We start from the raw sequence: 14,407 nt of genomic DNA, 5'->3' as shown, positions 1-14,407 counted from the left end.
CAATGAAATGTGCCATTAATTTTGAAGGCTCTGGATGTCTTATATCAACCTATATTTCTATCTGTCCTGTAGAACTGTGCACTCCTTCATAATATCATTTTTGGCTTCTAAAGAAATTTTTAAGCTTGCAACACAGTGAAAAACCTTGACACACATGGGAAGTTAAAGCAGGTTCTGGTGGAGTATTATTTGAAAATTATAAATGTTACCTTAATTCTTGGTACACTAGCAGTTAACTGGTTGCAGCTGAACAATGCTGTTATTTTTTAACGTTATCAATGCTTGTTCAGTATGTCAGCCAATAAGATACCTAAGCTGATGTTTCAGGAAAGATAATTGGCTACAACTTTATTATTCCTTTCTTAGAAATCTTTATATCAGTGGGAGTTCCTCCTCCCCTTGTCCACCTCCACCACCATCTACCCGCCCCCTGTACCCTGTACACACAACATCCCCTGATATACTACTAGGCATCTCATTTCTGGGACTAAGAATGTTATTCTCAGAAATCTGATCAGACAATTCAGAAACCATTCATAGCTTTCCCAGGAGCATTTGACTGGGAAATTAGGAGACATTTTTTAATAAGATAGATGAAGATTTCTCTTTATTGGTCTTTCCTTACTTTTTGCTTTTTCATCAACTTCAACATAGTAAAAACAGGCCAGAATAAAAAAAAAACAAAGGCAAATACAAGCAAGTCCAGCCTTTTGTCACATGAAGGATCCATGTAATAAGCATGTGATTGCAGGTGTGCACCCTCCAGAGTTTCCAGAGGAGAGCATCAAAATTCCAGGAGTGGAGAAAACCAGATCTGAGAAAGTGGAACTGAATTCATAAGCCAGCTAACAGCACTTCCAGAATGAGCAGCCCAGCAAAGCCAGTCTTCAGTGATCGGCTAATCTCCTCTTTCCGTGGCCAGATTCCTAGCCAGGACCTGAGAGGACCTTATACACTTGGGAATCAGAACAACAGGACTTATCTTCAGGGAAATGCTAAAGCCACCAAGGAGTTCAGTCCAGAAGAGCAGCAGGAACTAAGGAGGAAGATCAATAACAGGGAGAGGAAGAGGATGCAGGACCTCAATGTGGCCATGGATGCACTTCGAGAGGTGATGGCACCCTACTCAGCGGCACACCAGCATGGAGCCCCAGGTCGAAAGCTTTCTAAGATCTCCACTCTAATTCTGGCAAGGAACTATATCTTGCTGCTTAGCTCCTCTCTCCAGGAGATGAGGAGGCTGCTTGGGGAGGTGAGCGGGCCTGTGCCCAGGTTGCTTTTAGCAGGATGGCCACTTTTCACAGCTCCCGGGTCTCTCTTTCTCACCCCGGATTCCATCCTGGCCAGTAAGTGTCCCCTACTATCCCCAGAAGAACACCAGTATCCCCAGCTGCAGTGGACGAATGGGGGTCAAATATGCTCCTGTGGTCTCTGCAGGCTGCCTCGTTTCATCCAAACCAGTCCCAGTCCCAGGTTTCCAAAATAAGAGTCATATATACCAGACAATTTCCTTAAGATGTTATCTAAAGTTATCACATATTTGTAGCTGCTTTGTTTTTATTTTAAACATTTTAAATCAATAATACAGATGTTACTGTATGTATGATATGCATACTATATGGCTTTTTTTATTTTGTCAAGGAAATCAGTGGCTTTGTCATTAACAAACATACTTTGTTGTTGCTAACATAATTGCTATTTCCTTTTATTTTATTTGCTAATATATGTAACTTTTTTGTACATTGTCATTATTGGTTTTTATGAACAGTAGTGGTTGTCAGACATAAAAATTGTATTGCATTGTTTTAACAATTTTTGTAAAGTAAGGGAGCATTTAAAGGTGATCTGAAACTTAAAAATAATAATTTTTAAAATGTGTAATGCACTGATTTTTTTATTACAATGAAAATTCATTTTTTTCTTTGAAGAAATACCTTATAAAAACATAACTTTTAAATACATTTACATAAAATATATGGGATTATAACAAAAGAGCCTTTTTTCTAAAATAACAGTACCTGTGTAAATTAGTGATTATTATTTTTGATTATTGATTATTATTAGTGATTATTATTCTAAACCCTAAATACTATAGAGTGTTAATTATCTGACATAAAAAAATGCCAGTACAGGTTATTTCCCTTACCATTAAAACATGAAAAAAATAAAAAACTGAACCTGTCTTTACAGTGACTTTCCCTTTTTATATTGAGAACATTTTTTCTTTTTAGTTCTACAAATCATTTTGTATCTCAGCAGGATTTTAATAGAGTTATCTTAAACTGGTAATGTGGTAATCAGAAATTCTAGAACAAGGATAAAAGTAATTAGAATTACAACAATAATGTATTTGGTGCAATGGAATAATCAGTTTGAGTAAGATTGGAATATCTGTTATAATGATAGTGGAAACAGAGAAATAACCACCTTTTCTGATGTATGGGGAGGTCAATATTACTATAAATCTACCAATGCTAGGTGATGCTAAAATTAATACATTGAAATTAATTTACTAATCATAGTTAAGTGTGGAATATTAAAATACAAAACTTTATCACAAACTTGTACTGTATACCCCAGAAACTTAGAAAGCGTGCAAGTCATTGACATACATAAATGTTACATGAAAAAGAGCAGGAATTCTTTTATTTATTTAACACATCCTTTTAAACATTGCTTTCAGACATTACACAACACTTTTATTATTGATTTTAAATAAACTTTTGTAATTGGCTTGTTTTGGACAAATAGTGCTTCTTAAGTATATTAACTCAATAGATCAGTAAAGCTTTAAGGTTATTTTTATTTTCATTATTCATTTTTATTTATTGTAAACTGTTGACATACTATACCTCAGAAAAAAAAAATAGAAACAAAATATAAGTACACTATATGAACTGATTTCAAGCAATTATGTCACCACCTAAAATATTCAATATTAATAAGTACAGCATACTGATCTAAAATGTAAAACACATTTTCAATAGAAAACTCAACAAATACTTAATATGTTTAACACTTAATACTTAGTGAAATTAGATCAATTTAAATCTAGAATGAAAGAAATATATCTCCACTAAGATATTTTTTAATAATCATCTTTTATACATTCATAATGTATTTCTGGGTAAAGGCAATTATTTTTTTAATGGATGAGAAAAAAAATCTAAAAACCTCAAACCTAAAAAAAATAGTTAATTTAATAGTAAATGACTGCAATCTGTCATTTGTGAAATGCCATCTGGGTATTCTCTAAAACAGCATAGAATGCATGTTTACACAGGAATACTGTGAATACTAATCAGGAAACTATATTTTCATGATTATTTTATAAGTACATAGTACTTAGGTTTATAGGTTTAATTTAGCCATTATTTATAATTTGACAGTACTTCAGAATATTTATTTTTAAAAACATCAGCTCATATTTTATGGATTTGGCTTCACTTTGTTAATATTTACACATCTTGATTATCATTCAGACATTAACAATACATATGTAATGTAAAAAAAACTTTTAAAAATCTATGTCTGAAATATAAGGAAATAAACATATAAGGAACAAATTATTACTCAAAATGGTGACCATTGTGGTCATCATATGAACATTGATTTAAATACAAAGGTCATATGACAATTAAATTGAGTTCAGTTTCCACCTTTTTAAAGTTCTGTTGCTGAGTTGCTAAGAACAAATATACAGAAATAGGATTAGAGAGACTGATTTGGTTCCTTACCATTGTCCAAGAACTGTTGGGATTGTCCTTTCATCAATTAAACTTCCAGTATATTTTGATAATTATATCAATGTCATTTTCATGAGAGAAAGTTATTTAATTAGTTTTCTTTGTTAGAAAGAACAGTAATGTCATTTATTTGAATTAATAGCAACTTCAGCACAATTAAGGACCTGTGGATGTTTCCTTGTCCTTTTTAAAAAAAAGTTGTATACTTTCTGTCTCTTTGAACAGCACTGGTCCCTGAAGCAAAGCTGACCAGTCAGACGGATAGAGACAAAAGAGCACAGATAGAGACAAAAGAGCACAGTGTTTCTGTAAGGATGATCTTAGGGAGCAGGTCTTTGGTGAAAATAAGGTTAAGGTTAAAAGACAGTTTCATAGCAAAGACTAAAATAGAAATGAGTGTGAGAAATAAAAACTACTGATATTTTTCATCATTGATTCATTTTACAAACAGCATTAAAACATTATTATAATTCAGCATTTGTTATAAGAAATTGACATTTTCTTTAGTTTCTGTATATACAGTATTAGAGTCATGGGGCTATTTCATTATCTGTTTATGATTATTACTGTTCTCTTACTCTTAAATATTACTACTATTATTTAGGTGACACCTTTATCCAATTTATAATAATTTTTTATTAAAACAATTTATATAGAAAACACAAATACTGTAAAATGAAAAGAGATACCTAGTGCAAAATTTCAATGTTGAAGTGGTATAACAACATTGATATAATTCATACAACAATGGTGATATAATGAGAAGTGTATATACAGCAAAGCAATTTTAATTCAGTAAAAAAAGTAAAAATATTGCAATTAAGTGAAATAAGGTGAGAGATCATAATGTAATATACCAGAATAACAAACATGTAATAGAATTATGTATGCATGTATTTTATAAGCATCCTTGAGATTCTGATCCTCTACTCAGTAGCATGAAGTAGCACTCTAATAATAATGTCAGATCATTGATCAAAGTGCAAATATGGTCAAAATGATGCTGTTCTGACATGCCTGCTTATCTACTCAGGTCAAGGGAGGATAATGGGTGGAAACAAGAGGCAGGAGAGTGAGGAGATGACACAGCAAAATAGCCAGAAGAAGTTTCAGAGAAAGGAGAGGTTTAGACAAGGAGAAAGATCTTAAAAAAGGAATGAACAGAGATAGTTAGCTAGTGAAGAAGAGGACCAGCTGCAGATTTAGGGAGGCCAGTCAGGATAAAGAGTCAGGGGCATGAAGATGAGTATTTAAAGAAAGGTGGATTTTATAGATTTTTTTTCAGAAGAAGAAAACAGTAGAATATCAAGGAAAGTATGTACTGTAGATCATAGGGTCGTAGGAAAGGAAGAGTAAAGTCAAATTATTATTAGCATTCCTTTTGTCACCAAAATGCATAAAGATAGTTTTACGCTCATTATCCATGCTTTGAAGCATAAATGATGTATAAACATGTAAATACCCTTGTGCTTATATGTACTGTAGTCTGGTCCACATCTTGTAATGTAGAAGGACCTTTATTGTCTTTATTATAAAAATAAAACATAAGAATCCAAAATCTCTGCCTTGTGAGATATTTCATTTAATAACAAGAAATCACAGATTGTTCAATGATATTGGAACTTAAAGGCAGTGTGAGTAACTGCAGATAAAAACAAGCAATTAGAATTACAATAAAAATCCTCCTCAAATCTGGTTATAATGCAATCTTCCACAAAATTGGGATTCTCTCCCTGTGCTACTGGGAGGTTTATTTTGACCTGATCTCGACTGCAGATCTTTTGTATCTTTAAATTGCATTCTGCTCCAAAAGCAGTGCCAATAAGAGGAAGAAGATATGTCAGTATATCATATATATTGTGGCCAAGATATATCAGTCACTACAGCTAGAGAGCCTGAATGCCATTTTTTCTTATCAGAAGGAAGTCAGTGCCCTTGCTGTGGTCTCTACCAGCTTTGTTTGCATGATTTGAGTTGGTGGAGGGGAGCAATTACTAATATGCTTTTGATCCATAAGAGTGGGTAAAGAATAGTCTTTGAAAATGTGAAACAGTCCTTTTCTTGCCCCCTCATTCATTTTACAACAACAAGATCAAAACCTGTTGTGTAATTACTTCGTCCAAAAGGTTTTTCTTTTTTTAATCAAATTCTTGATATCAGCCATGCAAGGTTGGGTGGTTTCGGGATCTCATTAAAGCCACTTCACAATACGCTCAAACGCCCAGAAAATGTGTCCTACTGAATGGAGTTCATGTGGTGTTCCCCCAAAAAAACAGACCTCCTTAAATGGCTGGTGGGAGAGTGGTAGCAATCACACACTTCTGAGAATTACATGAATAATAATAATAAAATACTCTGCACTGAAATAATTGCCACCCTGGAAGTAGGGATTACGACAGAAGTGTGAATGCCAGACGCTGTGTGCAAGGAAGAGAAGATGCTGCCTAAAGCAGACTACAAAAGGAGAGGTACATGCTATTAAGTGAGATTAAGCCTAATAGGCCTTGATTTCCTTACAAATAGGAGAATTAAACTCAGATTGGAAGATCAAAGTGAATACTGAAACTCCAAGCCCACCGTTTGCATTTACATATAGCTGTTTTATGTTCACTTACATCTCAATAGGATTACCTTTCTCCCCCCACTTTTTTTTACAGCTACCTTTTTCTCGGCACTGCTGCCTTTCACTTTCTTGCAATTTGTTGCCTTATTGTTTTGGAGATGTGGGGGTCGTGGTGGATTTGAAGTAGTAGGACCCTTTTTTGTGCTCCGTCTTAACTCATCTATCCTTCATCTACAGAGTTCATTTGAGTGGGGTGATTGGGTGATTTGGACAATACAGGAAAATAAAATAGTTCTGGGATGTTGCTTTCCCAAACTGGCTATGAATACATTTTGGAAACTGACACAAACTCCTGAAATAGATCTAAAGATTCAGCCTGACCTGAAGGAAGTGTTAAAAAGGCCAGTATGTTGTTTTTTAGTAACCTGTGGAAACAATGCTCAAGTTCTTTTATTCAGGTGCAGAAAATGTAATAGCTAAATTGGTTTAAAACTAAACATTAAAAAGAAACAGCTAACATTTAATATGGACATGAATCTTCAATAAAATGAAAATACACATACATTGAAATGAGCAGGTGAACATTGAAAATTGAATATTGAACATAGTTTAGAGACACAGTGGATAGCTAGGAAAAAATCTAGATTTTGACAAATCAAGGAAAAATAAATTACTAGTTTTATACTACTACTGCTACAACTAATATACTTGCTTCTACTGGTAATTAGAAGTTGCTAGCATTGAGAAATATGTGAAATACTAAAGACCATAAATGGTATTTAGAAATTGCTAAAGCTGCTGTTCATAGATCAGTTATGAAAGCTGTAATTCACTACCAGTCTTTTCTAACTCCTAATAAAATGTATGCATGCTTCCCAAACTTTGTATAAGTTAAAAATTACATTTTATTTTATATTAAGACACACACTGACATTATTCATAATTCAAAATAATCAAGATTTTTTTTTCTGGAGCAAAAAAACCTTGGGTATCACCATTTTAATTTAAATATATGGGAATAAGATGTAATGCCTTATATGATGGAGATCTGGGTACGACAAACTGCAAGATCATCCTTCAGAATTGCTAATTCAGTTAGTTGTGTTTGTGAAAGTTCCAAATTATAGCAATGGCTTAATGTCTAAATTTTAATTTCGATTTGTAACTCTTGTTAGAAACTCAAAATAAAGCTGTAAAGAAAACTTAAAGCGTTTAACAAGAAGAAAGTTAATTAAATAATCTTACACATAATAACAGTACTTTAATAGTAAGAAATTAGAAAACATTACTGGCTTCAAAAAGAATATGGATCAACTGATAATCTTCAATATGACCACTTGCCCCAGTCAAACCATTCTACTTTTGTCTGCAATGCAAACCAGAAACACAGTTGGCAGTGGGGAATGAAAACAGTATTTAGGCATTCAAGACTGACCACCAGGTACCAAGTTAAGGACACTCAATACAATTCCATAGCCATGTTTCACCAGTAATATTTATCCAATTAGAGGCCAACTTAGACAGTTCCAAACATGAAGCTACAGTATAGCCTGCATTTCCACCATATACCACTAGTACTTAAGAATAAGTCTACTTTGCAATAACCTGTTTAGCTAATGGTGCTATTGAGACCAGTACCAGTATTACTTAAGTAAACAAATATCATTTCACATCACTTTTAATAAGCTCTTATTCAATTCAAGATCTTGGTGGCCCAGAGCCCATCCAAGGAAGCATTGGGCGAAAGGCTAGATACACCCTGGAATGGATGCCAGTCCATCTCAGGTCACAAACAGACACAAATACACACACTCACAGTAGGGCCAATTTACAGCCAAATAACTTACCAGCATGTCTTTGGACTGTGGGATTAAACCCTAGGAGGAAAACCACATAAACATGGGGAGAACATGTAAACTCTGTGCATATAGCACTCCGGAAATTTTGCTAAGAGGCAGCAATGCTAACCACTGCACCACCATGCAGCCTCTGTAAACAAACAAATATACAGTATACATATATATTTCTTGATCAACTTCAAAACATTTGTTTAGAGAGAGATGGAAAAAGTGAGATGGAAGCTTCTCACTAATAGTTCTAGAAACACAGATGTCCAGCCACTCATAAGCAGCACTGCTGCATATAGTATTTAGCTGAGAATATCTTTGAAAAATTCCAAGGCTACTGATTCATTGCATTTGTTAGGCAAGTCATAGATAACTCATTCACATTTGACTGATTAAATAGCCCTTATTGCAAGTTTGCTCTGTAGGACTCATTCTCTGTGGGTGACATTCAAAATTCAATTGCACTGTGAGCTTTAACTCTGCGAAAGAAGATAGTTTTAGTAGCTTGCTTTAGGAATAACCATTTTCTTTTCTGATTTCATAATGCATTTCCTATTTAAAAAAATCTGTTTTTAAATAGTCACATTATTTTTTTTATTATTTAAGGTACGGTTAAATTTCCCCCAATCAATGGCTAATTTAGGACAAATTATCCTCACCTATTGCTGAATTGCAAGATGAGCCTGAAAGTAACCTTTTCTTCTCAAATATTGAGATAATCTACATGGTTTTCCTCTTCTGGCTGGTCCAGTGTTAGTTATTTGAAGGGTGGGCAGGTCAGTCACCCAGCATGCTCATCAGCAAACAAACTTTGCAGATGTCTTGGACTCTCACACATAGCCATGGAGAGTGTGTGGCCTTGCCTTGACCCTCCCTCCCACCAGTCTCACACACGTCTCTTTCATGCTCTTCCTCCCTGCTGTATAGAGAGGCCACAGCTCACACCTTAGAGTCTCCATACTGGCTTCTTCTGAGCTAAGCAGATTTCTGGGGTGTTGCACCTTCCCCAGTTACGGGACCATCTGCGTGGGAAGGAGAAAACCCTCCCTGTTAGCTTCTAATCAGGGTCACTGTCTCTGGGTGCCTGGCACTTACAATTCAACGTGGGGAGTCTTAAGAGTAGGAAGTACTGGGCCATAAATTTCACCTTTGAATAAGGGAGGACGGTCAAAGCCCTTACTCCAACCCCCAGCTTTCTCCTTTTTCGCCTCATTATTTATCTCCAAAAACATTAGCCTTCCTGTACTTTCCACTAACCATTTGCCAGACATATGAATAGACAAAAAGTCCCTGACTGGTAGTGTCATGCATAGTGAAGAATGTTTTGATGTTTCACTTGCAAAATTACAGATTTATTCTTCTCATAATAATATTAATAATATGAGATCCAATAACTAGGAGATCCATCACGGAATGGTAATAGTTGAAAAGTTGTCTTTTAGTTTTGTAAACAGTAGTTGGAATACCTACAGTAGGTCCCAGAAAGGGATGAAATATCAGAACACATTGCTGTATAGATATTGTATACTTTTAACATACAACTGAAGCACCGACACAGCAGAGGAAAAAACAAAACAATTTGCTATCTAACCTTAATTAAATTAATTGAAAAACTTTGGAAATAACTTGGAGGTCCTTTAAAATGATTCCATCTTGAAATGTCACTTAATGTGAAAAGCAAATCTTACAATTCATAGTGAGATAATATAGATACAGTAAGACTGAAGATAGGAAAATATGTATCACAGAACTGGCAACCATTACTATTTAAACAAAGTATTTGAAATTGCAATTGTGGTAAGCCTTAGGCTTTTAGTCTAGATCTGTAAATATCCAGGTCCTGGTTAATTCCATTCTCATCAAATTACACCACTGTCGTTCTACAATAGTGTGATTGAGGTGCAAGAACAGCAAATATCTTTAGATGAGCTTTTCTGGAGATAAAAGGCTATTTTATAAGCAAAAAACTCTCAAAATACTTCTTCTATCTTAGCGTTCTCACAATTGTACTATCTCTGAACAGTGTCATGTCTGCAATGGATTAACAGATTATTTGCATCAGAATGGGAAACAGTTAAGAGAATTAGAACAATAAATTAATACAACAAAATAGATAACATATAAAGGTACAATAATATTTCGATTAAATAATGCAAGACTAAAACAAGAACAAAAGTCTGTCCTTTTAATAAAACAGCATTTATAGAAGAATATTTACATGCTACTATTATTTCAATAATTATTAATTCAATGCTAGTTTTATTAACATGAATGTCCTAAAACTAAAACCAGAGTTTTGGGCCTTTTTTCTTGGTGGATGAATGCACACATTAATTAGCAAGCTTATCCACTTCTATAAGAACATGGGAAATAAAGAAAAACTGCATGAAAAGTTAAAGAAGCAAATAGAAAATAGCATGTTAGCTATAGGAACTATCAGAGAAGGAACACTGTAAGACTGTCAGAAGCAGTGACTCCCAGGCAGCTAGTATCAATGCTTTTAAAACATATTTTATTACATAATTATTATTAGATTAATTTAATATAATGCTACAATATAACAATAAAACAATGTTACAATAAGTCTGCAATATTTTGGAGGAAATTGAAAAGATATACATCATTAAAGATAGTCTTTTGCATTGAAGCATTAATAAGAAAAATGCTTTTTAATTTTAAAAGAAAATTTGTATTGTGCATGAACAAAAGTATTAATACACTCTAAGAAAGCACTTTATTTAAACTTCCAATTGAGTATGTAAATGTTGCCTGAACTTTTTTTGTATTTCCTCTGAATGTGTTTCACACAGATCTAAGCACTTTTAAAGTATTCAGGTTACAATCTAAAAGAGCTCACATCATGATAACATTTCCATCCTACAGAATTCTTGCAAGAAAACACATCAGTCTACTCTAATAGCATTTTGCCCTTCTGTTTCTCCTTATTTCTGGCTTTTGTCCACAATCCCCTGTGTGCTCAGGTGTTAAAAATGTCAAATAGTCTTATCTTCCTTTATGTTTCTTTAAATGTGGTTTTGACCTTCATTACATTGCACTTTTTTTTATTACTTAGTACAGTATCTACAGGGGGTAGAATAGCTTTTGGCTCGAAAACACACAGCAACTCAACAGAAACATCTGATGCCCTTGTTTGTTTTAATCCAATGATAAGATGGCAGGTGTATTGTAGGTGCTTGATATGAATGAGTTAGTTAAAAATTCTAAAAGGCCAAAATTTCTTTACCAAAATTTGTCAAAACCTCTTATTCAAGCAAGACTAGCTATAGTGGATTATATTATGGTTGCTGTATTTCAAGTAACCCCATCCCTGTTGCTCACTGGAAACAGGAGACTGGAGTAGCATCGCATGGCTGTATAAAATGGAGTGACCTTTCTTAGGTGACAAATTGACAACACACCAGTAGGCCTTTCAGTGCCCTTTGAACACTCCTGCCCCTGTTGAGGAATGCAGGTTAAAACATTGCCTTTTTTTTACACGTTCAGAACTGTTGTGGCACAAACTGACAGAAACTGACCCTTTTTTCCCTCCTTTTCTTAATTAAGTTGTTCAGAGGCAGGTTGGTCAAACAGTTGCTTCTACATGGGGAGTCTGGGGGTGCAAAGAAAAGAAGGGGGCGTTTCCAACACAGAAAGGGAGATTCTCCCATTGTGCTGCAATAGATGGGTTAGTTTTTCAAAGTTAGTGCTGCTTGACTGGACCAGCAGCCTGCAATTCTTGAAGAGAAAAGCTTGGGACTGAAAGAAGAGGAAAAGACACTGCACTCATAACTGGGTGATTTTGCATGGGGTACATTTACTTTAGGAATAACTCCAGGACAGATATTTAAGAAATAGTGTACAGAAATGTGGAAAATGAATTAGAAGCAAATATTCTACAACAGCTTGAATGACCGCCAGATATTTCTGAAAAAAAAAAACAATTAAAGAAAACACCAAGTACAGATCCCTGGGTTAGGGAGAAAACAAGTGTAACGCGTCAGAAAGGTTTTATGTCATAATTGGTATATCATTTCTTAAAATATTGCTTCCAGTTTTGTACTGCAAATTAAATTTACCATTCGAAAAATTCAGAAAAGCAAAGTTTGACAGTTTCTTCTTCTGTAACCTGTTTTGTCTTAATTTAATAAATTAAATTTAATGTTTTGATATTAAAGATGAAACACACCAATAGCAAAATGGAAAATTCTGTTTGTCCTTATACTATGTTTCTACCACTGAATATCTGTTAAAATATTTTAATTTTACTAATTAAAAGTGAAAACCATATGATCATGCTGAATACATGAAATGCCACCATAATCCATGAGTATCCATACTAGTCTCCTTCATAATGAAAGCAAAAAAAAAATGATTTTTATGTAATTAAAGCGGGGGCCACATATATTTGCAGTTAGTATTTGAAGTAATTAACAAGTTCGTATTTGTTAAGAAATACAAAAAAATAAAACAGAGGATTCCTAATTTCTAATATTCCTGAAGAATATGAAAATATTCCTGATAATTCCTCAAAAAATGCCGTAGCAAATTATTGCTGAGTAAGAGCTTAGAAAATTATTTATATATATATATTGAATTTTAAAAATTAATAAAAATTGTTTTGAAGTCATCAAACGTACATACAGAATAATGTTTATGGTTAGCATGAAATACCAGATAACAGAGACACTTGGAAATAAATGATGCTAAAGTCCTTCACTACTACCTTATACTAAGTCTGTCCCTGTATAATTTTTTCACCACTAAAGCATTTCAATGTATATGGCAAAACAGACAAAAGACAAATGCTTCACTTTTCATTTAATGAACAGACTAGATTTGCTGATGTCTGTGGTATTCTTTTAATAATAGCATTGAAAAAGTCCTCAGCTATAAGAGCTTGGCAAATACAATAAATAACCATGATGTTAAAAGTGTGTGGTATTCACAAGAACAAGACCAACACTTTGGGGAAACAAAATCATTCAAGGAGGTGAAGAGAAAGAAAAGCTCTAAATTACTCCATCACAAAACAAAAAGGGCATAATCTTAATGCTTAAATCTAGATGTTGACCCAGTTCAGCCTAAGAGATTCATTTACAACTTAAACAAAAAATATTCAGTTTTAGTTTTCTTACATTTTATTATATAGGAAAAAAGCTGTAAATTTACAGAAGATCTGGAAATTACAGAATGATTTTAATAAGGGGACAATGCTTAAGATTCCACTGTTTATTTTTTTCTAAATGAAATAACCTTTAAGAATAGTTTGCTTTTATAACTTGCAATTTATTATTTTGTACGGGAAGTACAGCATATGCAATTAAAGTTTTTTCTTGTCAGTTCTTACAAGAACTATGGTAACATGGTATGGCTATAGATGTGTAAGATCCATGTTTTATGAAGTAAAGAATGGTACCACTGCTAATTTTACAATTAAAGAATCATGTTTCATAAAATGTTCAACTCTTACATAGAACTTTTAAACATTGGGAGGAATGATAAAGATTTTGTTTGATATTTTGGTATATTGTAGTTTTTCAGATTGTAGTTTTTTCAGAGATTATACTTTTTGAAGATTTCCTTGTGTTATTTTTATGACTAGTCATAATCCTGTTTTTTTACTTTCACTGTTACGCAAGATTTACTTGTTTTATTAATTTTTGTCTGTACAGTGGTATTATGATTTCCCAAGCTTTCCGATAATGGTGTGTCTCTGTGATTAATTGCACTCAATTAAATTTTTACACTGCTGCATTGCCTCTAGTTCGGCTTCACCACAGTGTTCCTGACTGGGCAAAGAGTCCAGTAGGATGTACAGTTCTTTAGCAGGCCTGAATATTGAGATAACAAAGCAATTGCACAAACCTTGTTTAAAGTGATCCTGAAGGTGACATAGAATTGATTATAATGTCAACAGAATGTAGATATGCAGAAACAACACAAATAGTACTATTAATAGTAGTTATAAAAAATGAAAGAAGTGACATGCTACAAACTAAAAGATATTTAAACTTTTCAGGGTTAAATTTCCAAGGTACACAAGCTGCTCTGTAAGTGTGTCAGACAAACTGTACTGAGAACATGAAGGGTGAAGCACAAGGTCTGGAATGAAGCCACTTCACTTCGTCTTCTTTCCTGTCCTTCAGGAGATTCAGAGAGGCTGTCAAAGCATTGAGCTGGCATGTTATTCAGACACCAACATACCCTCGTTGTGCTGACCATCAGAAATTAGGTGACACAAGGTGGAGGAA

At 33.9% G+C, this 14,407-nt stretch overlaps 1 protein-coding gene across 1 annotated transcript; it reads left to right on the top strand.

Moving 5' to 3' along the window:
• The first annotated feature begins 425 nt into the window (after positions 1-425).
• Positions 426-2,710, top strand: olig1 (oligodendrocyte transcription factor 1). The gene has a single exon (XM_015339010.2). It carries the CDS (start codon positions 863-865, stop codon positions 1,484-1,486), a length of 624 nt encoding a protein of 207 aa, XP_015194496.1. The 5' UTR covers positions 426-862; the 3' UTR covers positions 1,487-2,710.
• The last annotated feature ends 11,697 nt before the right edge of the window (positions 2,711-14,407 follow it).

The sequence above is a fragment of the Lepisosteus oculatus genome, chromosome 13 (assembly GCF_040954835.1).
Source record: "Lepisosteus oculatus isolate fLepOcu1 chromosome 13, fLepOcu1.hap2, whole genome shotgun sequence".
NCBI classification, from domain to species: Eukaryota; Metazoa; Chordata; class Actinopteri; order Semionotiformes; family Lepisosteidae; genus Lepisosteus; species Lepisosteus oculatus.
The sequence above is the reverse complement of the archived record's forward strand: the minus strand, read 5'-3'. Positions and strand labels throughout refer to the sequence as shown.